This window comes from Crocodylus porosus, unplaced genomic scaffold (genome assembly GCF_001723895.1).
Source record: "Crocodylus porosus isolate Cpor-Errol unplaced genomic scaffold, CroPor_comp1, whole genome shotgun sequence".
Classification (NCBI taxonomy): domain Eukaryota; kingdom Metazoa; phylum Chordata; order Crocodylia; family Crocodylidae; genus Crocodylus; species Crocodylus porosus.
In genome coordinates this window covers 156588465-156616271 of record NW_017728906.1, presented here as the reverse complement: position 1 = coordinate 156616271, position 27807 = coordinate 156588465, and the positions used below count along the sequence as shown (strand labels likewise).

Below are 27807 nucleotides of genomic sequence, written 5' to 3'. Positions count from 1 at the left end.
TGCCTTCTGTGCCTTAGCTCTCTTTAAGTAACGCCATGAGCTTTTTGCACCAGAGAAATGAGTGCTACAAATCTGGCCTGTTTTTTTTTTTTTAAATATAGATGACCACCAGAGAGAGGTAAATTAAAGGAACCAGAAAGTTTTATATGGTATTTTTGCTTCTGTACCTTCTTGGGGATTTTTATCTCTTAATGTAGTGTAATGACCAATCCTTCCTCCTTCCCTCCACATCTTGACATAAGCTTTCACATTCAATAATTGCAACTGGAGATGCTAAATAACATGATATTTTCTGGGAGCTCCTTTTTCTGGATGTAGCTGTTCTAAAAATGAACAAAAGCTCATGTTTAATTTGTCGTCCATTTGGATTTAGATGTAAGCAGTGGATGTTAAGTGTCACCATAACTCTACTATAGACGCCAAATTTCATAGAAATCATGGTAGCTATTTTGGATTTATCTCATTGTAACTTGGCCTCTAGTCCTTTTCAGTTTTAAAATTGCACTGATAATGGCTTGCCTCTCCAAATCGCTGCTGTATTTGTAATACAAGCACTTATCTGGGAGGGGAAGAAAAGCAAGACTGTCATTGAGTTATAGGACCTTAATTGTTTGCACAGCAGGTAAATGCTCGGCTAAGCCCTAAATGTAATGCTGGTGAGCAGTGCAAGCTCCCTTAATGTATTTACCAGCATGTATTTTATTATTATAATCAGTGCTGGTGGTTAAGTAAGCAACGGGTCAAATGAACATCTTGCAATGAACCATATTTCTGGCTTTTCCTATGTTTTTTGCACACTTTTTACATTGATTGCAATGTCCAATAGTGTTTTTTTCCTAATGTAGTTTTGTTGATATTTTTATATTTTTAAGTGGCCCATGCAGGATTCAGCTTAGTGGCATCCTGTTCTCACAGAGATCTGAAATTAAAATAAAAGAGTTTTCATTCTCAGAACAAAATTTGACTCTTTAAATTATTTGTATATTTTTTCTTATTAACCTCATACATAAACACAAAGTGAAATAGGAAAGAGTTAAAATATCAATTTATTCACCTAAGTTTATAATTTAGTACAAGAATGCACATGTCCTGTGGTAAGCAACACTGCATTTTGCATATTTTAACAAAGCCAGTAGGTTTACATAAGTGAAGACTTAGTCCTGCTGAAAATCCCATCCAGAAATACAGTAGTAAAATGCATAGAGTATAATCCAAAAAAAATCAAAAATAGGCAATATAAAATGTTACAGTTAGTTATTTCTGACTGTTCTAATCTTTATTCTTAGGTTTCCAGCAAAGTAAATTTAAGGAACCTTTTATATCAGAGGTGACATACAAATGGGTTTGATAGTAGTCTGTTTATTCGTATTCCTAACATCAGTTTGTTTGTTTTTTTGCTTAAGTAATAGCTTTGTCATATATTAAACTTTTATGTAAATATAGACTACATTTTAACTGTTTATGATCCTGAACAGGAAATTTAAGAGACTTGTTACAACACCATAAATCCTCTCTTAGAAACATTATGAGCCTGTGTCTACAGCAGAGCATTAAAATATCCCTTGCCTTTGCTTTTCAAAACTAATAAAAGATACCAGCCCTGACCTTCACTGAGATAGCAGAACTATGTTTAAGCTGATGTAAGTAGAGGCTTAATTAACATAAAAGGGAAAGCTATATTTAATGTTTTAACGGTTGTACTCAAAGTGTAGACACTGCATGGAAATTATTAATGCATGCATTTGTAAGCCTCGCCCTTCAACAGTTGGTAAAGATCAAAAGAACAGTCATAAGTAGGGTAAGGATTGCAGGGCAGTACTCTGACAATGACGTTTCCTTTCGTTTACTTAATACAGCTTTCACATTAGACAGATCATACAAATTCAATGCTTGTTTCTGATATTGGCTCTATAAAGAGATATAGAGGCTCATCTTGGAAGCAGACTTGAAGTAACTGAAAAGGCTGCAGGTTTTTTTAATACATAAAAATAAATAGAACATAAATCTTCTATTTGTGTCTTTGGTAGTAGAAGTATGAATGTTCTGAACCAATTAAAGTATTTATATACTCAGTTCAAAGAAAATATTTTACTTCCAGGTGTGTGGTTTTTTGTTTGTTTGTTTGTTTTTGGTTTTGTTTTTTAATGAAAGTCTTCAATTACAATAGTTTTAGGGGGAATTTTTCCCTCAGTAGATAGCAGTGAAAAGTGTGGATAGCAGTTATCCAAACACACCATGCTATTCAGCTGCATATGGCAAGTGGTACCAGAATTCGTATTCTCCCATGCAAGCCAGAGGGCCAAACAGTACATACAGATGTTTGGGGAGATTCGGGGGACGTTACATCATGTTAAAAATGGCCACCCAATCTAACTTAGTTTGCCTAACCTTACACTTAGGTTCCTAATTAGGTTGATCTAAGTGCATACTATATAGAAGTTCAGGAAGGTTAGATTAGTCTAAAGGTGGCAGACATACAGATGTTCACTGCATCAGATCTACAATCAAACAGGTTACTTTAAGCTGTGTGACTGTAGATCAGGAGCAGCTTGTGTGCATGTTCAGTGGTGCTGGGAGCTGCACTAGAAGCATGGTAAGCAACTTGGGATGTAGAAGAGGGCAGGTGGGACTAGCAAATTTGAAGGAATCAGGGAGGTGATTATTCATCTAGGATTTGGAGGTTAAAAAAAAACTCAGTCAGGATCAGAAAGATAAGAGAAGTGCAGCCTCAGGGCTGGGGCATAGGTGGTAGAAGGGGGAGATAACAGGGTATTGTGCCCCCCAAATGCGGTGCAGCGGTAGGGCCACAAGGCAACTTGGCCACGGGCTTCTGGCAGCTGCAGCAGAGGTGGGGAGGGGTGCGCATGCAGCAGTGAGAGGAGGGGGCATTGGGGCTGGGGCAGGGGCTGGAGGAGGGGCAGGTGCTGCATAGCCAGACCAGGGTATGGGACTGAGCCACGAGCAGCTTGTCCAGGGGATACAGCAGTTGCTTCTACACGCACCCCGGGAGGCATGAGGGCATGTGTCCCAGATCTGGGCAGGGCAAGCTGCTGCTATGGGCTGTGGTGGAGGTTGTGCCAGGCTCTTCCAAATGAGGACTCGGCTGGGCTGCGCTCAGACCAGATGGCAGCAGCGCAGGGGAGTGGGGCTACAGTGGGGGGGAGTGCTGCATCCCTCCCAAAATTCACCGTAGCCCTCCCAACCTCCCCTCCTAGCATCACCACCACATGCCCTGAGCATGGCTTGGCCCAGCCCCAGCCCACCCTGCCCCACACAGATCTGGGGGCACACACCCCCCACATGGCCTCCTGGGGCTCATGCAGAGGTGGGAGCCGCCACCCCTCCCCATACCTCCAGGACAGGCTACTTGCAGCTTCATCCCACACTCTGCCTGGGCTGGGCAGTGCCAGCCCCAGTCCCACTCCTGCCCCATGGCCCTTTCCCCACCCCCACCCCTTCCCCCAAAGACTTACCTGCTGGGGAAGGGGTGCATGCACATACATGCATATGCACTCAGCGCCCTGCAAATTTTTTCTCCCTCTGCCTATGGGCTGGGACAACCAGTTAGTTTTTTCCTAGCCTTGGTGCTATGCTCCAAACGTGCTGACATTCACTGGACTGGACTAACCCATTCCCAGTCTAATTTAGATTAGGAATTTCTCAAGTGAACTACAGGCAGTTCTTGGACTTACAACACAACTGACTCCTGAAAACCTCGTCTTAAGCCAAAATGTTGTAACTCGGAACCAATTTTCTCATAAGAAACAATGTTATAAATGGGGGATTGGTTCCTGAACCAAGGCCCAGTACCCTATTTTCACCAAAAATACCCCAGAATTTTGTACTCAGTCAATTATAGATGAGTAAGATAGCTACATTAATGTATTTATATTGTAAATAGCAATCATTGATTTGGAAGGACTTCTTTGAGGTGACTTTGCTGGACTTTTTGAAGGGCTCTTGGTTGGATTTTTTGTAGGGTTCTCGGCTGGAGTCTTCTCAGGAGGCTTGTCTGCAGGTTTTTCTGGAGGCTTGTCTGCTTTCTTAAAGAAAGTGTCCAAGGAAGTTTGGGCAGATGTTCTCCAGGGAGATGAGTGACATAACAAACTTGTTTGCTGGCCTGACGTCGCATCAGATAAAGTGTTGTAAAGTTGAAACTGGCATTATAAAGTTGAAACAGGGTGTCAATTTATAAACGTTGTAAGTGTGAAACGTAACTCAAAACGTTGCAAGTCAAAAACTGCCTGTAATTTAGATTGGTCCCACCATTTTTTCCCAGTTTAACCTCCCTGAACATCTTCACATCCCCGAACAGCACTTACATAGCCTAATCAGGTTAGGTCAATCTGAGCTCCAAGTTAGGTCAGGGTTGTGTAAGTCCCATGAGGCCATGCAAAATAGATGCACGCTGTCTGGAGTGCTGCTGGAAGGTTGGTCAGATCCACATGCACTCTGAAGACTTGTTTTGAACAGCTGCTTGAATTGGAGCAGAGTCCTGCTCATAAGCTCCCTCTTCCAATGTATGTTGTCCTTCCCCCTACTAATGTCATGGAGGTGGCATCTTATTCTGATAAACAATGAGACTATTATCTGCATTGCCAGGGAGCTCTGTGTGGGGACTCTATTTTATTGACGCATGGACTGATCTTCAGACTGATGGTTCATGTTACCATTATCAGCACCTAGAAGTATCATTCTGGAATGCTATATTAGTCCATACTTGACCATTCAGTCTTTCTGGCTGGTTGCACTGCTGTGCTTGACTTCACTTACCAATGCCTGAATGCACCGCTGCCAGCTGTAGTGGAACCACAAACTGCTCCCAGGAAGAGTTCCTTCATGATTTGCATTTTTTTGCATAACTTAAGTTCTAGCCCATTGCGCTACAGGATTGTACAAGGTACCATACCCCAACCACTGTTAAGGATATAATTTGGCCTGGTTGTGCAATAATTTAAAACTATTTAAAAAAAAAAAAATCCCAGCAACTGAGTTCTTCAGTCTACAGGCTTAATCAGTATCATATAGATATTGAAAGGATTCAACAGAAGGGGATATGTCGGGGTGAAAATAACTGCACAGATTTAATTCTGCTCAAAACATTTTCTCTTAAATTGTGAAATCTGTTCCATAAATATGCTATATAATATATAATTGACTTATAATCTCTGAGCCAGTAAGGCCAAAAGCCACTGGGTTCTATGAGCAAACATTGATCTTCAGAGGCAGGCTATGTAGATAAATGGATTAATTTCCTAAGTAACAGGAATAAGCCTGTTTGCAATGCTGGAACAGTGTGTCACAATTTACATTTACATCAGTTTTGCTACAGCTGTTTGAATGATTGGAGATACCATTTTTGATTTCTTAAGATAAGTGCCTTGTGCTTCAGGCCGTCTGCAAATTTCTAGGAAATGCCTCATAATATGCAATATAATACAATAAGAGCTGTGTTAACCGGCATTGAAGTAACCAGAATGCTATTAACCGGAATTGCTGGCCAGCCAGCAGGGAAAGGGGGAGGGAGCTCGCATGCAGTGGGGAAAGCTCACCGCCTCCATCACCTACCACCCTGTGCTGTCGCCACTCCACATGCCACCCCCCCCACTCCAAATGTGGCCGCCTCCACTCCCCCCATCCTCCGCTCCACATCCAGCCAAAAAACCCCTGCCCTCAGGTAACCAGAATTTTTATATAACTGGCACCCCCTCTTATTACCGCACTCAGGCCAGATAACAAAGCATTTAGTATACATGTCTTGGAAGTATAAATTCAACCCTAGAAAGCATTTAGTCATCAAACATTTTGATGAAAGTCCATGTTCCAGTTACTTAAGCCATAGCTCAAGTACAGTCTAACCACCTTTTATGCATATGCATGCATCCATTCTATGGATATGAAATATGGCATGGACTACTTAGTTACTGATTGTTTCTTAGTGTTAAATCTCTACCATGATAGGAATTTGATTTTGCAGCTAAGAACTACACCAGCTGAGAGATAAATGGGATATAATAATTTGCCTGAATGAAAACAAGAAAAATAATGACAAAGTAAATGTAATTTTTTTTTTCTGTTTTGTTCTGCAGGAGGCAATAAGCTTAAGGGTCAGCATTTTCGATTGAACTGGGCCTGGATTTCCCTAGAGAAAGAATATTACTTGGTAAATGAAGACTCAAAATATCTAGACATCATTCTTAAACGGAGAGGTTACTTGGGAGAAACTTCATTTATTAGTAAGTTCCATTCCTATATATTGCTTCTGAACCACTGGTCAGCAGATTAGCAAAATGTATCATAGCTACATATGTTAACCTGGAAATATTTAGCATGAGCCTACTAGATACTGTGATATGAGAATTTATTAGAAAAAGAGCTCTTTTATTAAAACGAATGCATGATTCATTTGAATTAAAGCACAGAATCAAATAAGAAATCAATTGCTGATAGTTTTCTTTTCCATTCTAACCAGTAATCAATATTTTTTAGGTATTTCCTTTACAACTGTAACCCCTTTGCATCTTTCACCTACACATTTTCTAGTGTCTGCTGCAATTCGTTCTTTGATTTTTAACTCCCTTGGACCCATTCCTTCCTTTTTGGGCTTAATGTTAAAATTTCAGTAGCTTCAAGAAGAACAGGTAAAGGTGAAATTTTTTTAATCATTAAAAGTTTACTTTTAATTTAAGACAAATTATATCTGATCATTTGAAAAGTATAGATACTTGCAATACAAAATTATGTGCAACAATAATGATCCTTTTCAGGCAGGCACCTGAGCTAGAACTTCCTTGTAAAATAGTCACAAGGAAGTGGTCAATGAAAGCATGTCAGTGAGAGCTGATGTGTATTTAGGAGCTGAAATGCTCTGTGGGTATGAGAAGAGACTATTACTTGATAAAAACTATTTATTTATTAATTGTAAACTATATTCTGCTGTCTGCTTCACTTCTATAAATTCAGAATGACACTCTAGCATTAAAAGAAATTACAAATGGTGTAATTCAGGTCACAATTCAAAATTACATTACTAATAAAATCTTTTTATTAACTTGTGTGAGAATGAATGGACATTTCTGATTTATAGAGTAGCTAAGCCTGTTCCTCATTTGAATGGAATCTAAATCTATCCATAAAGTAGATCACCCAGGCATGCTCACTGAATATAGCCATATCTGTTGGGAGCAGCAAATAGTGTTTTGAGGTTCAGAGACAACAGTATATTCATATACTCTCCAAAATTATGTAATTCTCATGAAATTACCAACAAATAGTTAAATCATGGATCTCACAGCAGCATTCTGGGTCCTATATCTTCAAAAGAGAAGGATAGGCCAAACAGTGGAACAACTAGAAGAATCCATTGCTATAAATATGGACATTTCATAGCTGAGGGAAGATTGAGGCTTCTAGTGAAAAACGAAAGCTTTTTGGAAATAAAGTTCTTCCCTTGGTCCTATACTTTAAATTTTTACTAAATGGAAGAGAAATTAGACTTTCTAGTGATTTTAATTAATAGAACAGGGGTCAGCATTCTACAGACTGGATCCAGCCTGGAGAACCTTTGGATTGGGCCCACAGATGTGGAGCTTCAGCAGTAATCAGCAGTGGGAGGCACCTTCTGCAGGCATACACTCTGTGCTGCTGCAGGGACAAATGCTGGTTGTGGGCCCTTTCCCCTGGCCACTAATGGAGATCCTGCCTCCAACCCAGGGTGGATCATTCCAGCCTGCAACTGGGAAAGGCTACCTATCCCTGCAATAGAATGAATAGTAATCTGTAATAACAGTCATTACATTAATTAAGATGCAGTTTTCAGAAATAAAAACAAAGAAGAATTTTGAATTCTTGCCCCAACTAAATCTGAAGAAAGCACTGATTCTTTGTCTGCACTGTTAAGAAATACTTTAATTAAGAGTGTAAACCTAAACTAGGATGTCACCTTTGCACTTCTTTTGTGGAACACAGTCCCACATTATTTTGTCATAATTAGAAAATATGCAGATAGCAAATGTGAAGACAAGCATCAAAACTCATCCTCTGCCAGCCAGACAACTGTGAACTGATCTAATTGAGCAGTGACTAGCATGTGTATTAGAAATCTCAGTGAGGAGGCTCACTTTCTTTAGTCCTGTTGGCAGTCAGCTGAGGTGTTGAAAACTATTCACAGTGCAGGAAGAGTGAGAAGGCAAAAAAGGATGTGCTATCACATTCTTGCAGCCTCACACATCTTTAGCTTCTGGATGTTTTCTTATTGTTCTCTTTGCATCTGTAGTAGGGATATATTTGGACCCAAAGCATTAATCTTTCACAGGTTTATGTCAAAGAACAGGACCAGCTTAAACTAATCAGAAAAACAGTTTACGCCCCTGATTCAGCCAGGTACATAGGCACATACCTGACTTGAAGCACCAGCAGTGTAGGTGAAGTGCTTTAAGATGGCCATATAATTTAAGCCCCTTGCTGAATCAGAATCCAAGTCATTCTGTGTTCTGACTATTAATGAACTTGGCTAGATGCTTTCTTTATTCTTTCAAAGAGTAAACCTCCCAACAGAAAATACTTGAAAAGTTTATAACAATGAATCACAAATTACAGATCTTAATTGGTTTAAATTAATTGCTGAGTTTGATTAAGAGGTAGGTTATTCAAAGAAGTTAACAAATTTGGCATCTCACCAAATGTCAGGTTATTGCTAAATGTTCTATATATGTGAAATGGACCAGTTCAGTATCTAAATACATCTGACCCTGATTCCATCAAGAAACTGTTTTGGAGACTGACATGTAGTTTGATTAACGTACACCTGACTGACTAACTTAATCCTACTGAGTGCAATTCCAGAATTGGAAAAGTACTCGAGTTCTTTCACGGTTAGATTTTCATCACCCTCTTTGGTCCGCGCACGTAAACAGAAGGACTGTTATGCCTTAAAAAGGGCTCTAGGAGCCCCAGATCTTTTCTTATTAATTATTATTATTCATTTGACTTATATGCCACCTTTCCCAACAAAGTCTCGGGATTTAACTGGGGGAGGAAAGAGGATTGGAGGATACAAGACAGACAGAGATGCAAGCTGTATTTTGAGGATTTCCTCACAAACTTCAACATACTTTCCAAGGGTAACAGTGGGCAAGGTTGTATATTGGAGAGGGCTTTCAAGAGCTGTCTGCTTGGCACCAGAACCCCATGAGCCACCCCCAGTTCAAGAAAATCCAAGACTGGCTAATAGCCATGTTAGACTCCTGGGACACATCTACACATGAAATTATTTTGATGCAAAAAATTCTGGTGCAGCTTGCACCAGTATTTATTGCTCCTGGGTGCAGCTTTCACACGTGTGCCTAGGGCCACAGCACAGTAAGCCAGGCAGAGCAGCCCTGGCTGGCAGGGGGCCCAGGGTTCAGCCTGCCAGTGCAGGGCTGCTCTAACCCAACTTAATGTGCTGTGGAAGGGCTGGCTGGGGCACAAGGGCTCTATCTGGCAGGCAGCCCCGCACTGGAGCACCCTCATGCCCTAGCCAGCCCCAGTCAGTGTCTACACATGTGTTGTGGTGGAGTAAATAACTTCCCCATAGGATAGTACTTGTGTTGGGCAGTACTATGCTACAGCAGAGTTAATTTGTTTATTCCAGCCTAAGAGCACCATGCATGTAGACACCAACATTTCAGTGCAGAGTTAAATAGTCAGCCCTGGCACCCCTGATTCCCTAGGCTAAGACACTGAATTTGATCCCTTGACTTTGTCAACTAAAATGAATTATGGACATTTTTGGAATCATGGAGATGACCATTACATAAAGGTCTCAACAAGAAGATGAGTCACCAAAAGCATAGTTATTTTAGTGTGAGTAACTGAGATTCAGGCTCTATATGTGTGTTTATTCACATTATCTATAGTCACTTGAAGCTTTCCCAAACTTCCACTTTACAGGCTGAAATTTTCCAAGTTAAGTCTCTCTTTGAGCTTGGTAAGTACATTTTGAAAATTTCAGGAGAAAATATGTGAATGTTTTTGAGATAACAGAAAAAAACAAAAGCCTTTAGTTTTTTGGTATATCGATACCTGAAATCTCTTGATGGAGAGATCTGACATTTGAGATGGATAGTATTTGACCTTTTCAGTAGTTAGTTTTGATCTGATTGACTATCCAACCTTGTACTACACAGAGGGTTTGGTTAATCTGAGTTCACCTGATGTTGGTGGCACCAATACAAATTCTGTTAAAGAGTAACAGGTTGAGTTTGGGCAGCTTCGATGCATTCTTAAAAATTAACATAAAAGCCAAATCTCTCTAATACACATTTTTAGTTGAGTAAAGGGTAATATGTTTTCTGAACTCGTATTGTTTAAAGCCTGATCAGTAATGAGAGAAAAAAACAATTGCTTTGTTTGTAATGGCCCTGTTTCCTCTTCTCTTTTTTTGTTTTTGACAGGCATTAGCACTAGAGATGGTACAGCTGAGAAAGATAAGGACTTTAAAGGAAAAGCACAGAAGCAAGTGCAGTTCAATCCTGGCCAAACCTTAGCCACATGGAGGGTGCGGATTTTGAGTGATAGTGAACATGAGCAATCGGAGACCTTTCAAATTGTGCTTTCTGAGCCAGTCATGGCTGTTCTGGAGTTTCCTGAAGTGGCTACAGTGGAGGTGATTGACCCGGGAGATGGTAAGAACACTTTACTGGTTTTATTCTTAATCAGTATACTTGTCTTCAGAGGAAACTATAGCAGAGCAATCCATAAAAATGCCTGATAAAGGTACTTCATTAAAATCTTCTGTTGGAAAATGGGTTTAGGCACCACTTGATGGCTTTTCGTTGATCATATTCAGTTGACTGGTGGCCTGTTGGAACTCTAAGATGATATATTTCTATACATAGATTTTTTTTCCTTTCTTTGCCAGTATTTATTACTTATCAGTTGTTTTACATTAGACTGAATAGATTGTTGAGCCTCTTTTGAAGATCATAATCTTCCTAAGCCTTTCGGTGACCCTTTTACAATGAAAAACCATTTCGTCACTAGAACTTACTTGCTAGTAAACATCTGCCTACTTTGTAAGGCAAGTGTGATGTTATATGATACAATGATATAATTAATAGAAGTCACAAATTAAATCAATTTAGAAAAGTAGAGAATACACTGTTTTCTCATTTTAAAAACTGTAGTCTTATGATTCTTTCTCATGTACTAAACATGGAAATAATTTATAGTCAGACTGCTTCCTCCAAAGAAAAGCTTAGAAACCAGTTTTGTTACTGAAAAATGGAACAGTTATCACTTATTAATTGCATGCTTGACTCTCCCAAATCATTCTGCTTAGTTCAAAAAGCATCTCCTGTGCCCTCTAAAAATATTTTCAACTAACACAAGCTATTTAGAACATAGTTAATGTTTCCTAATCTATTTTAGAAAACTATTTTAAGTTTTATGACTGGTTTCAACTGACATGTTAAGCTACCTAGTACTAGTGCAGCATAAGAATTATTAATTATCTTTATTAAACGTTGCAGGACATTATTGAAACAGATTCTAGCTGGTGCTGTTGTCTTAGCATGGAGCCTTGGACAGCTCTGCAGCCACTGCTGCTTTGACAAACACCCTCTCTCAGAAACTGCCTTTGCTTTCTGAATTTTAGTAAACATGTAGACTAGTATTCCCATGGGAGTTGGAAATATTTGCCTCTACAGTTGGCTGACAGTTTAAGAGATCTGCTACATTACATGGGCCAAACCAAGGCTTTGGAGTTAAGGCTCTTAGACAGAGGATACTGTCTTGACACCTTTCTGATTCCTTCCATGTACAAACACAAATGGAATAAGAAGTCACCTTAGCAGTGCCTCCAAAAATAGAGATGAGACTCTGCTCCAGTTCTTCTTGCCTCCCATCTCCAAGGCTAGGGAGAAATACCAGTTTATGTGTAGTCTAAGTGATTGGAAATAGGTTCGAATCTGTAACACAACAGAAGTTCAGTGCATGTAAACCATTTTCAAACTGGCCAAAACTGGTTTAAGAGAAATCTGTGTGGATCTAACTGATTTTAGGTTAAATAAGTTTATTGAACTTCCGTCCGAGATCCCCTCCAGATTCAAATTAACTCGCAGTCCCCCCAGTATCTCAGGATACTTTTCACCTTCCCTTAAAACTCCTTCTCGCGGGGTGGGTCAGCAAGGTTTGGCCCAAGCTATCTGTTCCAGCCGAGCAGGGAGGCATGCTCTAGTGCCCCCAGCTTCTGGCCTGGGCCTCTGCAAGCATGTTGCTGCATTTTCAGAGTCAAAAGTGAATGTCTATTCACTTGCTTAGACTAATCTGCAAAGATTGAATTGATTCAGCCTCAGGCTTTTTGTCTGTCAGTAATTAGCCCAAGTTTCCTGCCCCCAAGTGAGAGAAATAGCAACTTATGTACATATATAGCTGATTTATGTTCTGGGCTCAATTTCTTAGCTGAAGTGTCAGGAACAGCTGAAACAACAGTAGAATGAAGGTGAGGAGAGAAGCATGGAGTACAGGATAGTTAACATCGAGAAGTTTGGCTTTTGAACTGCATCCAGGCACCTGAAGCAATGGGCCATGGTCACACAAAGCTGTTAAGTAATACTAAAAGAAACTCAAGACTGCAATAGCTAGTTCTGTATAATCCTTTTGAATTAAGAGGTGAAGGTATGCTGAGCAGGAAAAATGTGTCCAACAGATTTTCACTTGCTAGTTACTAGAGGTGCATTGATTGCATATTGGATCAGCACCAATAAAAGGAAAATTAACATTATCAGCAATTGGCTTTTTTGTCTAGTGTAGTTGATAATGTTGCTGATAAATGCCACATACATGCATGCAGCAACAGCGAGCTTGGAGAGCTGCCTTCTGCCAGTAAGTCTGTGAGGGGAAGGGGCATTGGGGAGGGAAGGAATGTGGAGGGGTGCAGATCAAGGCCCCCACGGTGAGGGAGGGAGTGGGTTGAGGGCAGGCACTGTTCAGCCAAGTCAGTGAATGCAACCCCGGAAGCGGGACAAAGCTGTGGGTGGCTCTTGTGGGGTGGGGGGGGCAGCTCCCCACTGCTGTGTGCACCTCTCAGGGAGGTATGGGGGGCATGTGCCCTCCAGATTTTTGTGCAGGGCTAGGGCAGGCTGCCTGCTGCAGGCTTGGGGTCAGGGGCTGCACAAGCCTCTTCCTGGTGGGGATGCTGGGCTCTGAACAGGCAGGGGTGGGGCAAGCAGTGGTGGCACTGGGATGGGTGGCTATAGGGTGAGTTATAGCCACTCCAAAATTCCCTGTAGCCACCCCTCCCAGCGCCACTGCCGTCCACCCCGCCTCCACCTGCCCCAAGCACAGCCCTGGGCCAGCCCCCCCAGCAGGAGGAGTCTGGCACAGCATCTGGCCCTGAGCCCACAGCAGGCAGCCTGCCTTCCCCCTGTGCACGTGCCCCCTATGCCTCCCCCAGGTTGCACATAGCAGTAGGGAGCTGCCCACTCCCTTGTACCCCCTGAACAAGCCACCCACAGGCTCCCTCTCTCACCATGGGTACCTCGATTTGCACCCCCGACACCCCTTCCCTCTCCCACACCTCTTCCCCCTTGCAGATTTAACAGCAGGAGGCTGCTCTCCAGGCTGCCCAGCTGCATTCCTGTAAATCAGCTATCAGATTGATATCGGCCACTATGGCTGGCTAATAATCGGCTATCAGTATCAGCCAAAAAAATCTTTATTGGTGCACCCCTACTAGTTACACATTTAAACTGTATTTAATAGGTCACACCAAGTGGTTATCTTGCATTCTTATTTACTGATAGAGGATAGCACTAAGTGTAGATTAAGTTCAAAATTGAATAGGGTATGTGAGGCCCTATAAATGCAAGTCTTACTACTCAGTTGGAGGTCTACCATAAATCAAGGTACTATGGTAATTACTAATGGTCCTAGAAGTTGCCATATCCTGTTGGTCTTCATTAACAAGAGAATCATATGTAAAATGTGGAGGTGATTATTTTGTTCTACTCTGAGTATTGCATTCAGTTCTGAGCACTGTATTTCCAAGCAAGATGGTGATAAATTTTGGAGAAACCAGAGAGAAACAAGGAAGATAAAAGTTATAGAATAAATTACCTCTGAGACAAGGCTCAGAGAATTTGTTTCTTTACTCAAAAAAGCGTATGATTGAAGTAAGATATGATAACAACAGTGTTGCTTCCTACACTTAATTTCTCATATTATTTTAATGTCATAGTCAGGTACTATAAACACAACTGGAAAAATAAGCAAAACATTGTTCTCTAACATTTTTACACATGGAATATTTTGTCTGTGGTACTCATTTAATTTTAAAGTGAAAAAAAGAAAGCTTAAAGTTTACTGCAGTTTTACATGAAAATAAACACCTTTCCTTTTCTCTCTGTATTACATTTTTCTCCTTCTGAAATGGTGACAAATTATTGATCTTATCAAACCAGAATAACAGCATTTTTTTTACTGACCCTAAGTCATGGCAGCAGTACTTTCCAGCTGTTGAAATAATGGCCATGGCACATCCTTTCAAGAAAATCACATATACTATTTGGATTTTGTTTGCAAAGCATTGTAAAACAACCATATGGTTTGTTTTGTATAGTCATATATTTATTTTACACAATTCTTTTCTATATTAAAGTAGCTTTGATTGAATTCAGATATTGGTGTGGAAATTTTAAAGATACCCCATTTTTGTACCCATAGCTAATGATTTCCTTTAATTTAAGGGCTTAAAAAAAAAGAAGTTGACATTCGAAGACACCATAAAAGTAATTGGTCTGCTTATGTGAATATAGAATAACTGAAAGTTTTGTTTGATGGTTTTCAGATTTTATTGACTTTGTCTGAAAAATAGAATCAGACAGTTTTGAACCTAATGTTTCATAGTTCATAAAAAAAAAAAAAAATAGCTAGCTTTAATTAACAAAAGTTCCATTCTCAGCCAAAAGAGCAAAACTGGCTTTGAGAAAAAATATGCTTACAGCACTTGTTGAGATAAGAAAAATAAATTCCAGAAAACATGAAAGAGAAGGTGATTTTTTCCCCCTCCTGCAAAGCTAAAGAGATAATCAACATGGCCAAATCATTCACATTTTAGGGAATTTTTCTGTGATATCAGAATAGTGGTTCTTTTATTTTTTTTTTTTTGGTAAGTATCTTTTTTGGTTACACTGTTCGCAGAACTATTCAAAGGAAGAGTGAAGTTGGGAATTGCTCTGTAGCTGCTAAATCCATAATTACTATACATGAATTTGTTTATATTATTGCAGTGGATTGGAGCTATAGTTATGAACCAAGACCCCATTTTTTCAGTGCTTTAAAAATACAAAATAGACAGATACTTTCCCCCAAAAGGTACTTTTATCCTACATTATATGAAGTATTAAGTGCCTCATATAACTAACAGTTCAATCTGAATGAATTCAGGATCTGCACTGGTGAATTTTTTGTGACTAGCAGCCAGTAATACCAGTGTGAAAATACTGAAATAACTTGGATGGAATTCTGGGTGGAATTCTAGATATGTACCTGGGAACCAATCCTGCAAACTCCCACTTACATTGTTAATGCTAAATCCATAAATTAGTTCCATAGACTAGGTACAGACATTCAAAAAGCCTATAGCAGTATTGACCTAAGTTGCGTGGTTTTCTATAAGCAGCGCATTTTAAATTGGTAGGGATCAGAAAACACATTTGCTCTTAGGTGTGGGGGCAAATCTAAACCAAGTTCTGCCATTTTCAATCCAGTCTGCATGCACCAAACTTCTGTTCTGTTATGGGTATAGGCTGGTTTCTGATCACTTATGCCAGTAATATTGTAATGTCTGTACCTGGCTACTTAGTATGCATATAAGCTTGCAAGCTCAGGCTTTATTTCTCATTTTCTTGTTCCTTTTTTGGTTGTGAAAAAAGTAATATTCTAACATTTCACTGTACCATTAATAAATTGGATTGATTTGTTATATTGAGATGCATTCTGAATATAGAAGGACTTCTAGCTATTTCATATATGACTTTCTGTGGACATAAAGCAATCTAAATAAATGTATCTGATTTCTGCAGAATCAACTGTCTTTATACCTCAGTCAGTCTACACCATTGAAGAAGATATTGGTGAACTGTTTATTCCAGTCAGAAGAAGTGGAGATGTTAGCCAGGAATTAATGGTTATCTGCCATACCCAGCAAGGTAATAGAATCTCAGTTAAGTGAAAATAATAACCAAGTCCAAGTAATTATTTATTTCCAGAACATATGGATAATTTTAGTAATAATAATAATTTTGCCTATAAACCATCAATATCAACTGGGAGTATATTCTTCTTCATATTTTATCTTAAGTTATTATATTAGTTGTTTAATTTGCAGTCTGTTGACATTCCCAACGGTTGCCTTGCCTCCAAGTCATTCTAGTTTCAGTGCCCAGTGTTCTCATGATTGTGCTTCTTGGTCAGATAGTATCTCTTGTGAGAGAGCACAATTTCTTCACTGGCTGAAGTATCAGAGGAACCTCACGGGAGTATAAGGGTGTGTCCATGTTGGAAGGTATAGTTTTGCTGGGGAGCCCAGCCATTAGGAAAGAATGTACGTGCGAGTCCCCTGAAGCGCAGCACTCAGCAGGCAATGGCGCAGGTCCATTTGGAATCAAGCTGTAATAAAATGGTTTGATTTAGGAATATCATAATATTTTGCTTTGCCCAAAACAGAATATTTTGACCTTTCCAAACCATTTTCTTGATATAAACATTTTATAGAAAGTTTTGATATTTCTAAATTTTATCGTGCATTGAAATGAAAACTAATATTGAAATAGCAGGGCTTCCTGTAGGATGGAAACTTTGATTGCAGAAAACAGAGTGTTTAAAACACTTTCATTTGTGTAATGGCTTATTTTTACAGAAAACGTTTTGTGTGGTTTGAAGACTTTTATATATTAGTTTCAGAGCAGTTCCAAGGATTCTTGTGTGCATGGTTAAATGATTAAACATAGTGTTCATCTCTTTAAGAACACTTTCTCATGGGTAATTTCTTATCTAAAAATACCGAAAAGGGATGAAGAGACAATACGCATTTCTTTGGGAATAAAATCAAAGTAAACTTGGCTGCAAAAGTAATAAATAACTAGGGAGAATTAATTTGGTGGTATTTCACCTGAACTTTGCAACATTTTCACACAAGAGATAAATTATTTCCTTTAGTGAATACAATTAAGAAGTTCTCATTTTTCGGTCTTGCTTGTTTACCATCAAGACCTAGATGAAAGCTAAGGTATGAAACTGGCAGAACAGACACGGAGTCCAAATGAGTTCCCCCACAGAGCAAAAGTTAAGACTGCTTTCTCTCACACAACTTGCTCCACTTCTAAAATGTTTATCTGAGGAAAGAAAACATCTGTTTGAAGTTGGTCAATTTGTTATTCTGTTAAGAATTGTTTTATAATTGTACGTTGTCACAGCAATAACAGAATACTGGATACTTTAAAAAGAGTTTTGGAAGAGATAACAACCCTTGTTCTTCAAGGCAACAGATGACTTGTGGCAATAGTGGCAGGTTTAAAAAGAAACTTTTCCTGAGGCAGGTTAGCTCATAGTTGCCTAATTCAAGTTTGTTAGGGTTTTTTAAAATACGTTTCTGTGAATCGGCTGCTACCTATATCTCTTGGGAACAGGATATTGGAAAAGATAAATGTACCTCCACTCTGTGCCAGAGTGGGAACTTGTATTAGATTTTTGTATATGCACTCTGCAAGGGATACATCTATAAAACTAAAAATAAATATAAATACAAATTTAAAGAAAATGAGAGGATTCTCTGATGGATTCTATAACAAATTTATGTAAACAATCATTATTTCCTTTTATGTCACAGGCACAGCAACTGGTACTGTTCCAACATCTGTGCTGTCCTACTCTGACTACATATCCAGGCCTGAGGACCATAACAGCATTATACGTTTTGACAAGGATGAAAGGGAGAAAATGTGTCGTATTGTCATCATAGACGATTCCTTGTATGAAGAGGCTGAGACATTTGATGTTCTTCTGAGCATGCCCATGGGTGGAAGAATTGGCTCAGAATTCCCAGGAACTCAGATTACAATTGTGCCTGACAAAGATGATGGTAAGACATAACTTAGTATGCAGGACAGAAATTACTTTTAATATAATCCTGACACAAGAGTCTTCAGAAGTAATCATAGAACCGTTATTATTTTTAAAATGGGAAGAATTGCTATTTTAAATTACTTCTTTTGTATGACAAAAACAGTATCCATATCTTCTTTCTGTGTGCCTTTTGATGTTTCTGTCAATTCGGGAGCTCTTGGCTGTCAGAGACATTACCAGGATTTACTATGTGGAAGTGGCTCTTGTCAATCCCCCTTTTAAACTTAAAGAATATGAAGAAATTTCTAACAGAGTGATCCTCCAGCATGCAAAAGGAAATATCCTGTAAATCAGCTATCAGTCATAGAGAATGAATCCCAAGTCCCCTGGAGCTTAAAGCAGATTTTGCTCTGAGCTTCAGGGGAATTTTATATTTCCATTCTTCTAAATTTTAAAAAGTAGATGTATTCTGGGATGTCAAACTGAAGGAGAGCCAGCAATCTCTAATATCAGTGTTTCTAAGACTTTTAAATAATCAGAATTAGTTTAATTTGCCACCTGATAATCCAAAAGGGTCTAATGCTGTTATTGTTACAAAATGAGAATACAAATACATTGATAAATCAAATTTTAGAATAATGCTCACACCTTGTAACCAAGTCCTACCAGGAATTTGGTTTTAAAACAAAGTGACCCAGGGCTCTTATGTACTACTTTGAAAGATGAAGAAACGTTGGAGATCAGCTAAAGATCTTGTTCCAGAGGGCAGGACCCATCATAACCATGGAGAATGAACACAAGCAATAACACAGTTCAAGGCTGTATCATCTTTTGTGCATTTTCTGTTCCAGGGTGGAGACCACCTGGTGCTGCCACTACTTGTCCTGCTGCCAAATTTCGTGACCTGGGGGAAACCCCATGGCTAAATGACATACCACTGTGTGCCAGATCTGGTGTGCAGGCTGTCAGGTTGCTCCTGATCTAGTCCAATCCTTTGCTTGAGGCAGAATCATCCCTCTCTAAATTATCCCAAGCAAGTGTCTTTCTAACCTACTCTTAAAAACTTCCAAGGATGGCATTTCCACAACCTCTCTAGGTATCTTGTTTCAGTGCTTAACCACCTTCATAGCAAGAAAGTTCTTTATAATATCAAACTTAAATTTCTTTTGCTGCAGTTCAAAACTGTTATTCCTTGCCCTGTCTCCTGCAGCTACAGAGAATAGTCGCATGTCAAGTCAGCTCTGGGAGCAGAAATAGAAAAGATGCCCAGGTAAAATGACCCTGGCTGCTAGCCTCTAGCAGACTCTTTTCTGAACTCTAGGGGACTCAGGCCCCATTTTCCATGACTGAAAAATCCTTTTGTACTGTGGAGGATTGTTCTGTTGAAAATTTGATGTGGACAACATTGCAGAGATTTTGTAGCCTCTGGTAGCATGCGTTGTGCTATTCAGCAGTGGTCTGGCCCAACATTATGCTGGTAATGTCTCAAGAGATTGGTATGAAATAAAAATATCATTACCATATGGTGTAGTATATGTTCTGCATAAAGCTGATCTCAAGATGTTCATCATGGGAACAGAAGTTTTTTGGTAGTTAAGGATACTGCCAGGTATCTGTTTAAATGCTGGAAATTGACACCTTCTATAATTGCACCATGAGCAACCAGTCTGTCTGAAATTTCTCATATGCAGCCCTGTGACAGAGATGACTTTGTTTTCTGTGTAGAAGGTGTAGGTAATCAAATGCAACTCTCATGAGATATGACAGTTTGGAATATCCCAAATTGCACTTGTCAAGTTTCCCAGAGTTTATCAGTCTTATCATATTTCAAACATTACCTGACATAGAAACTTTATATTTAGCTTACTTTACTGGTGTTGTTGAATATTTTTGTAGTTCCTGGTGAGTTTGGGGCAATTTTGCTTAGTTTATAAGCTTCACAATGTATAAAATATTGAGAGCTATTCTTATTATTAAAATCTGCACCTGTAGCTTAACAAGGGATGGGCAAGTGTAGTACCAGCCCCTAGAAGAATGGCAGACTCTCAGGAAATCTGTACCTTGGCAAAGCAATACTCCGGTGCTGCTGGTATAGCAACAGCTGAGCTAGATAGACTTCTGCATACCAGCAGCAGCCAAAGACTTTGAGTCCCCAGTGCAGGTAGGATTCTCTCCATCTCCCTTCCCCCTGGCTAGGGACAGACATTCAAAAAGCCTGAGCCTAAATGGATTCAGTCTTTGCAGGTAAGTCTAACCTGGCTAGGCTAAATCAGTTTGTAACTGTACAGACATCCCAGAAATGCAGACACATGAGTTGATAACACTGTGTCTAACACCCCTAACTCAAACATTTATCACCCCATTAAGAAAACAACAGAGGGACATTACCAGCTATCTGGTGATTCTGTCCTTGTCCCATCTGCCACAGCACAGACCGTAGCCAGTATATGGTCTGCTAGCTAAGGCTGAGAGGTGTCTGTGTAAGGCCCAGGGGAAGGGAGAATCCTTGCTTAGCAGGGAGTAGGGTGGGGAGTGGGGAAGCAGGGAGAAGCGAGGCAGAAACCTGCAGTCTCTGCTGAGCTCCAGCGGGGAGCAGAGGGGAGGGGCCAGCTCTGCTGTGGAGCAGAGAGCTCTGACCAGCCCAGAGAGCATGCAGAGATGCTAGGGGAATCTGGTTTAATTTAAAGCAGCAAGGGGTCTGGGGCAGACATTGCACAAACTGGCTTGACCCAAATCAGTTAAGTCTGATCCTACATTCAACCAGGTTTATCTCAAACCATTTTCAGCCATTTTCAGACTGGTTCATGTGCACTGAACATCTGTTCTGTTTCAGGTTTAAACCAGTTTCTGATCACGTAAACTGCTTTATGTGTAATCTTTGCCACTAAGCCCTGGGGTCTCTAAGAGGTTTTTGCCCAGGTTACAGGCCTAGCTATTTACACCTCTTATGTGCACCCAGACTAGCTGATTTAAATGCACTTTAAGAAGTTACAAGGTCTTTAAAACTATATGAAAAGCCACAAGAACATATATAAAGGTTATAATCAACTGAGGGACTCCTGCTAAGGTCATAATCACTAAGTTCAGTGGAATCACCACAAGATGATATAGCTCCAAGCTGTGTTACTTCTTCTCTTCATTTTCAGTGGGATTGCCACTAATACCTTTGAAGACAGATTTTGAGTTTTTTAGTGTCTAGAGCAATAGTTCTCAATCATTTTAGCCTCAAGGTACCCCCCCATTAGACTCAAGGAACCCCTTGGAAAATGCCACCTCCTAGTTTTCACTTGTTTTGTTGACTACAGAAAAAAAAATGAAGCAATTCTTCTGTTACAAAGAATTAATGAGTACCAGAATGGGTCAACGTGTTCTGGCACTATAGATATTTGGAATTTCAGGGTGTATTTGTGAACCATGTGTAGATGTTTGCACACCTTACATGCTAATACTGTACAGCTCCCTGCGGCAACCTTAAAAAGATCATGGTACCCTTGCTGAGAATTACTGACCTAGAGTACATTATAGTCTTACAATGAGATACAGTGCCTCAATTGTTAAGGTTAGTTGCAGTGTATGCACACATTTTATCTTCAGGTTGACATTGAGTAGGTAACTAAAGAGGTTAACTAGTAAAAGAGTAACATGGCACAGGAAAAACTAACAAGTCACCTTGTTTTAAACCAGAGATGAGATTAAAAAACAACATCCATATGCTACAATTACAACCAAAACTATTGTACATCCTTATACCATCTGTCAGTTTGACTGCATTCATGAATATGCTTGCCCAATCCTGCAAATACTTATTCACATAAATAATTTTGTGTTCATCAGTCGTCTTCTTAGGACTATTCACATGCAAAACTGTTTAAAGGGTGGGGAAGTTATATTTTAGGGTAAAATAAGTAAATCAACAGCTGCTTGTACATTAAGAAGCAAGTTGTAAGTGCAGATTTTTTTATAAATAGCCCATTTTATCTGCCACGGTCTAGTATGTTGCATCTGGCATGTTAAAAAAGCTTTTAAAGACTGCCTCACTCTGTACTGCTTTCTCTGCCAATGAAACAATTCCCAGAAGAAATCTCAGTGCTCTCAAAAATTTGCTGACAATTCACTCTATAACTGCATTTCTCTTATTTACATATCATAAAAATATTAATGCACTGTAAAAGAAAAGTGGGCTAGTGGGAAAGATTCCACAGTGTAGTGCATTTTGGTTTTGCATCACTTGAGAGAATGTTCTTTCTCCAATATTTTGTAAAGCTCAAAAATATTTTGAAAAGTAGCATTAAATGAGAAGTTGAATTTAAGAGGCATCAACTATTATTGATTGTATGATGCATAAAATTGATGAATTTTGCTCAATGGTTTGATTTGTTAAAAATAGCCATATGAAACATTAAATAGCAGTTTCATTATCTCTGTAGTATTACAGATGTAATTGAAACTACAAAATCACTCAGGTGGAAATTAAGAGAGAGGATATACAGTATTTATAATAACAGGTGCAGAAATGCTAACTTGCTAAATCATGACTCTGGTTGTTACTTCTCATCTGAAAATCTGCAGCTATTTTGTGCTGATTGTTTGTTTGTTAAAGGGATTTGCACATAGATAATGAAGTTTCTTTGGATAAATGTGGCAGCATGTCATTTTTTGCTGATTTCCCCAAACACTGTGACTGGATTAACATCATGAATCAGTGTCTGCAGGTCATGACACACAAACAAAAAAAGGTCAGAGTTTAATAATTCTACATCAGGCCTTTTTTAAGGAACTTAAGTCAGCAATATTGCTTATGTCCACTTGCGTTCAGTGCAAGTTAATTAGGAAGCATTCATCCGCGATACCTTTAATCATTTTCTTTTCTTTTCTTTGTTTTTTTTTCTTGCATAAGTCTTGGGGGAGGGGAGATTAAACAGAAATAGCTGAAATCCTATATTATCATAACAGTGAACCCAAAACAAGTGAGAAGAAGCATCAAGCTTTATGATAAACTCCAGAAGGATTATGTAATTCAAGAAACCCCAGGGAATAAAATATTAAGCCATTGCAATTATGATGTGTTGTCAAAACAGTATCTAATCTAACAAGGAATAATTCTAAACAAAAGAAGTACAGGTATATTTATATTTTGAGAGATGATGCATTGTAGAGACAGTATTATAAGGACATTTCTTGCTTTGTGAATGAACTTGTCTTAAGGTCCGATCTGCATGTTATATTTATTACACAATTACCTGGTCAATCATGTAATTAATTTAGACTAGCTACACATGCAAATTAGCTATGGCACTTTAAAAATGTCCAGCCAACTAAAAAGTTGTTGCTGGAAAATGTGTAATAATTTTATCGCTGGTTTCTATCCAGTTTAAATTTGCATGTGTAGCCTGTGTCCCCATGGCTGGGAGAGCAGAGCTGCTGCAATCTCCCAGCTGCGGGGCTTGAGCAGGCCCTAGATACTACATATGTTTCCATAATGTAAGTTTTAAGAATAATAACATGGATCTATTTGCATTAGAAATTACAGTTACAAGCCATAAAATCATTGAAGGATCTACAATAGGTTAAGTGACCTACATAAAACCATATACATTTGTTATGTAGTGACCTACATAAAACATATACGATTTTGAATTCGAGCCGTAAGTATTTCACTCCTGACTGCTTCACTGGAAGTAGGAATTCAAACTTTTCTGTCTTTCGTGGGGAAGGAATAAAAAGCTTAATATATATATCCATATATACACCCCTAATAAAATATGCATATATACAGTTATTTGCATATTTTGTTATGGATATATGTATATAATATATACAATCGTATGTAATATTTGCATGCAAAAATATGCTTTTCATGGTGTATTTATTTATTTATGTATTTGATTTATATGCTACTTCTCAACAAGGCTTGAGGTGGTTACAATAGATCAGACTTTTGTATTTTATTAGATATTTACTAATATCTAATTAACTGTCTAACTGAAGTATTAATGCAGAAGTGCATAGCTGGTAATCAATTGTAGAAGGGAAACATTTTATTTATGATACTGTATTGGACTTGCCATAAGGCTACAAGAATTTTAAGTCTAAAAGAAGAGATCTTCAAAAGGAGACTGGATGCACATCTTGCTGAGGTTATTAGACTCCAGCAGTCTTTTCTGCCCAAAGCAGGGGAGCTAGACCCAATGCTCTCATGGGGTCTCTTCTGGCTCTAAACGTCTGTGACTCTGTGAAAGAGATGTCTAATGTTTCCGCATATTTTGAGATCGGAGTAGAAAAATAATGACTTTGGGCTGCCTTTTGATATCCATATATCCAAATCTCTTTTACGTGGTCCTAAGGTTTACCACTGAGAGCAACTTCTAAGTAACAACAGTAATATTTATACAAAGATGGTAATATAATTTTAGAATGCCAGCACAGCTCAGTACAATAAAATAGAATTTAAGGGTGTGTTAAATGCTGCCTACTTAATGCTGGTGAGAAGGAACACAGGTCCCCAAATACCATACCTAGGCAGTTCTCTGTGGTAGTCTGAAAGGAACGAAGAGCATTTTGCTAATGCCATGATTGTTAGTGAGCATACTCTCGCCAGCCTCTTGATGCTGAGAATAAGGTATTTTCCTTCTGAATTCTGGACTGAACTTATTCTTGTTTCTGATAGATATAAATTGCACCGTAGTCAGAGTATACTTAATGAAGATACATCACTAGTCCTAGCAGAATATTTTTACTTCATTCCCTTAGAAATGTTGCTCTTCTTACCCTGAAACTATTCCAAATTACACCAGTATTTCCTGTTGGTTTAAGGTGGGGTTAAATTCACAAAACTGCTGGTGGTGGTTCTTTTAATCCAACTGCCCAGTGGTTATGGCTTTACCTAGTTTGTGGGAGACCCAGAGCAACTTTCCTCCTCTTCCTGAGAGGATTTGAATCTCCTGTCTCCCAAGAGACTGCCCTAACCACCAAGCTATATGGTATTCTGGGATAACAGAGATTGTTCCCTTGTTGAGTGACACTCCTTGACTTTGTATAACCAAGTAGTTCCCAAACCTAGTGGATTTATACTCCATCATAGTAAAGTTGGGTCCTCCAACCTCAGCCTCCACCCCCACTTCCCTTGCTCCCAGTTCCCCTTGCTAGCAGCAGTGGCAGAGAGGTATCTTAGTTGCCACTGTGATTTGCACATGTACCCATAGAAGCTTTTCCACGGTTTGGGAAATGCTGGTATAACCAATTAAATATTCACTGGAACAGGTCAAGAACTCAGGAACTTAAGTCTCTGGTGAGGGTCTGTGGACAGCTGTGCCTGTCTTAACTCTGCCACTAAGATCTGGTGCGCCCATCCATTGAGTACCAGTTCTTAGGGCGAAAGCTTGGTTTCATTAACTCGTGTTAGCAGGGCACACCCTCCATCTCACCCACCACATCTTGATTTTTCTAGTAAGAGTAAAGGATTCTTGACTGATTACACTTGTCCTCATGAGTGTCTCAGGTCATTGGTCCTTAGGGCGTCCCCTTACGCCCCATCCTTACATCAACCAGATCTTAAAATATAGCCAGGTTGCTGGCCATCTGGTGAAAGAATAGCACCATCAGCAAACTGCTCAATTAATCGGGCTCAGGCCTACTTAGTAGATTCAAATAGGTTAAGGAAAGTCTCCCTCCATCTTGCCTTGGCAGTCTGTGGGTCTAGCCAGCTGAGCCATCCATGCCTGATCTCTGCCCAGGGTGCCTAAGCCCTGCTTTCTTTTTTATGGCTGGAAGATATCAAGACTTTTCCCTAGCTCTTGCATCTGCTTATAGTTTGAAACTGCTCCTTGGTGGAGACACAGGGTAAACACTTGTTGCGCCCCCGGGAGCCGAAGACCTGGATGCCACTGATTTCCCCTCCCCCAGTGCAGAGAGGGGAGGTAAGGGAACTGGGGGCAAGGAGAGGGTGGATGAGTGCAGGGGCGCTCAGACAGTGTGGGGTGTGCGCATGAGCATGCATGTGTCTATGCGTGCATGTAAGCATGTGGGGATGATGCTGGGCAGGACACACCAGATGACCATGACCAGGGAGGGCAATGCCACCCCTTCCCCCCACCAGGTCCCTATCTAGTTGAGGCCCCTAGGGAGCCCCATGACCAGAGCCACATGAACAGCGCATGCAAACAGGCGCAGCTCTTCTGGGGTGTGACAGCACAGGAGTTCACACAGAGCCATGTGCGGATGGCACCCAGAGGGCTGGGCTGAGTGAGGAGCCTGAGGCCTAAAGCCCGAAGTGAAGCTGCTGGGACCAGGTAGGGGCATGGACTCTCTCAGCCATGGTGGAGACTTGTCATGCCCGCAGAATTCACACCACTGCTGAGGTCTCCACCCAGACAGAGCCCCTGGCTCAAGGTTATGGGGCCTGCCTAGGCCAGTTGCTGGCAGCTGGGCAGGGGTGCACCCCCATTTGTGCAGTGTGCTCCCTAATGGAGTCTCTGGAGGACCGGGTGGAGGAGCTGGAAGAGGAGGCATGGCAGCTACACACCATCAGAGCCCATGAAGATGACGTCAGTCTGTGGGTCCCTACTCAGCCCCTACTCCAGAAGAAAAGAAGAAGATAGAGGAAAAGGTGATCAACAAGAAGGCTGGCTAAAAAACCTACCCAGTGGCACAGGTAGTCTTTTCCTGTGCTCCCAGTTGCGGTCCATGGGCCTAGGAGGGAAGGATGCATTGAAGAAGTGAATCATTGCCTCCAGAGGTGGTGCTGCCAAGAGGGCTGCATTTTCTTCACCCCCAATGCACACTTCAGGGTGAGAGGATTCCTGGGAAGGGATGGCATCCACTTTATGTGAAGGGGTTCTTGGCCAGAATGGCTGATCTTCTAGATAGGGCTTCTAGATAGGGCTTTAAAGTAAGATCACCAGGGAATGGGGAAACACTGACTGGAGCATGTCCAGGTATGGGCACACAAGAAAGCTCCAAAGCTGGGGACACTAGGAGATCTGCTTTTGCAAGAACTGAGGGAATGGCTCGCCCTGAGCATGACAGGAAATCAAGGATCTCAATTGAAGGACTCGGGTATCTGTACACTAATGCCAGGAGCATGAGGAACAAGCAGAAGGAGCTAGCCCTCCTACTCTGTAGTGAGCATTATGATCTAGTAGGGGTTACGGAGATCTTGTGAGACTCCTCACATGATTGGAATATAGCCATATAGAGCTACACCCTGCACAGAAGTGACTGAGTAGGGACGAAAGGTGGAGGTGTAGCTCTCTATGTGAGGGAGCAGTACACCTCCTTGAAGTTCTCTCAAACTGGCAGAGGCCGTGCACGTGCAGGACTTCATCACCATAGATGACTTCAATTACCAGACAAGGAACACTCAGCTAAGTCAGATCAGTCACGTTGCTTCCTGACCTGTATCAAAGAGCTCTACCTGACTCAAGAAATGCATGGGCCAACCAGAGGTAACACTCTCCTAGGCTTGGTCTTGGCTAAAGGACATGATCTGGTGAGCAATTTGAATATAGAGGGTAGTCTGGGTGACAGAAACCATGAAACCATCATGTTCACTGTCTGTCACAAGGCAGGCAAATCAGCTAGCAGGGTTGAAGTTTGGGACTTCAAAAAACCACATTTCAACAGGCTCAGGGCAATAGTAGGGGAAGCACTGCAAAACCAGGGACCAAAGGTGAAAGGAGCACATGAAGAGTGGTCATTCCT

The 27807-nt window shown here is 40.3% G+C and overlaps 1 protein-coding gene across 1 annotated transcript in view; it reads left to right on the top strand.

Moving 5' to 3' along the window:
* The window catches only part of FREM2 (FRAS1 related extracellular matrix protein 2), a gene marked incomplete at its 5' end in the record, with an annotated part of 204240 nt that overhangs the window by 100167 nt on the left and 76266 nt on the right, over positions 1 to 27807 (top strand). The window contains 4 exons of the mRNA XM_019530024.1: positions 6090 to 6236; positions 10437 to 10667; positions 16068 to 16193; positions 17873 to 18124. Of these exons, the coding sequence (XP_019385569.1) occupies positions 6090 to 6236; positions 10437 to 10667; positions 16068 to 16193; positions 17873 to 18124 (756 nt within the window). The remainder of the gene's footprint in view (positions 1 to 6089; positions 6237 to 10436; positions 10668 to 16067; positions 16194 to 17872; positions 18125 to 27807) is intronic.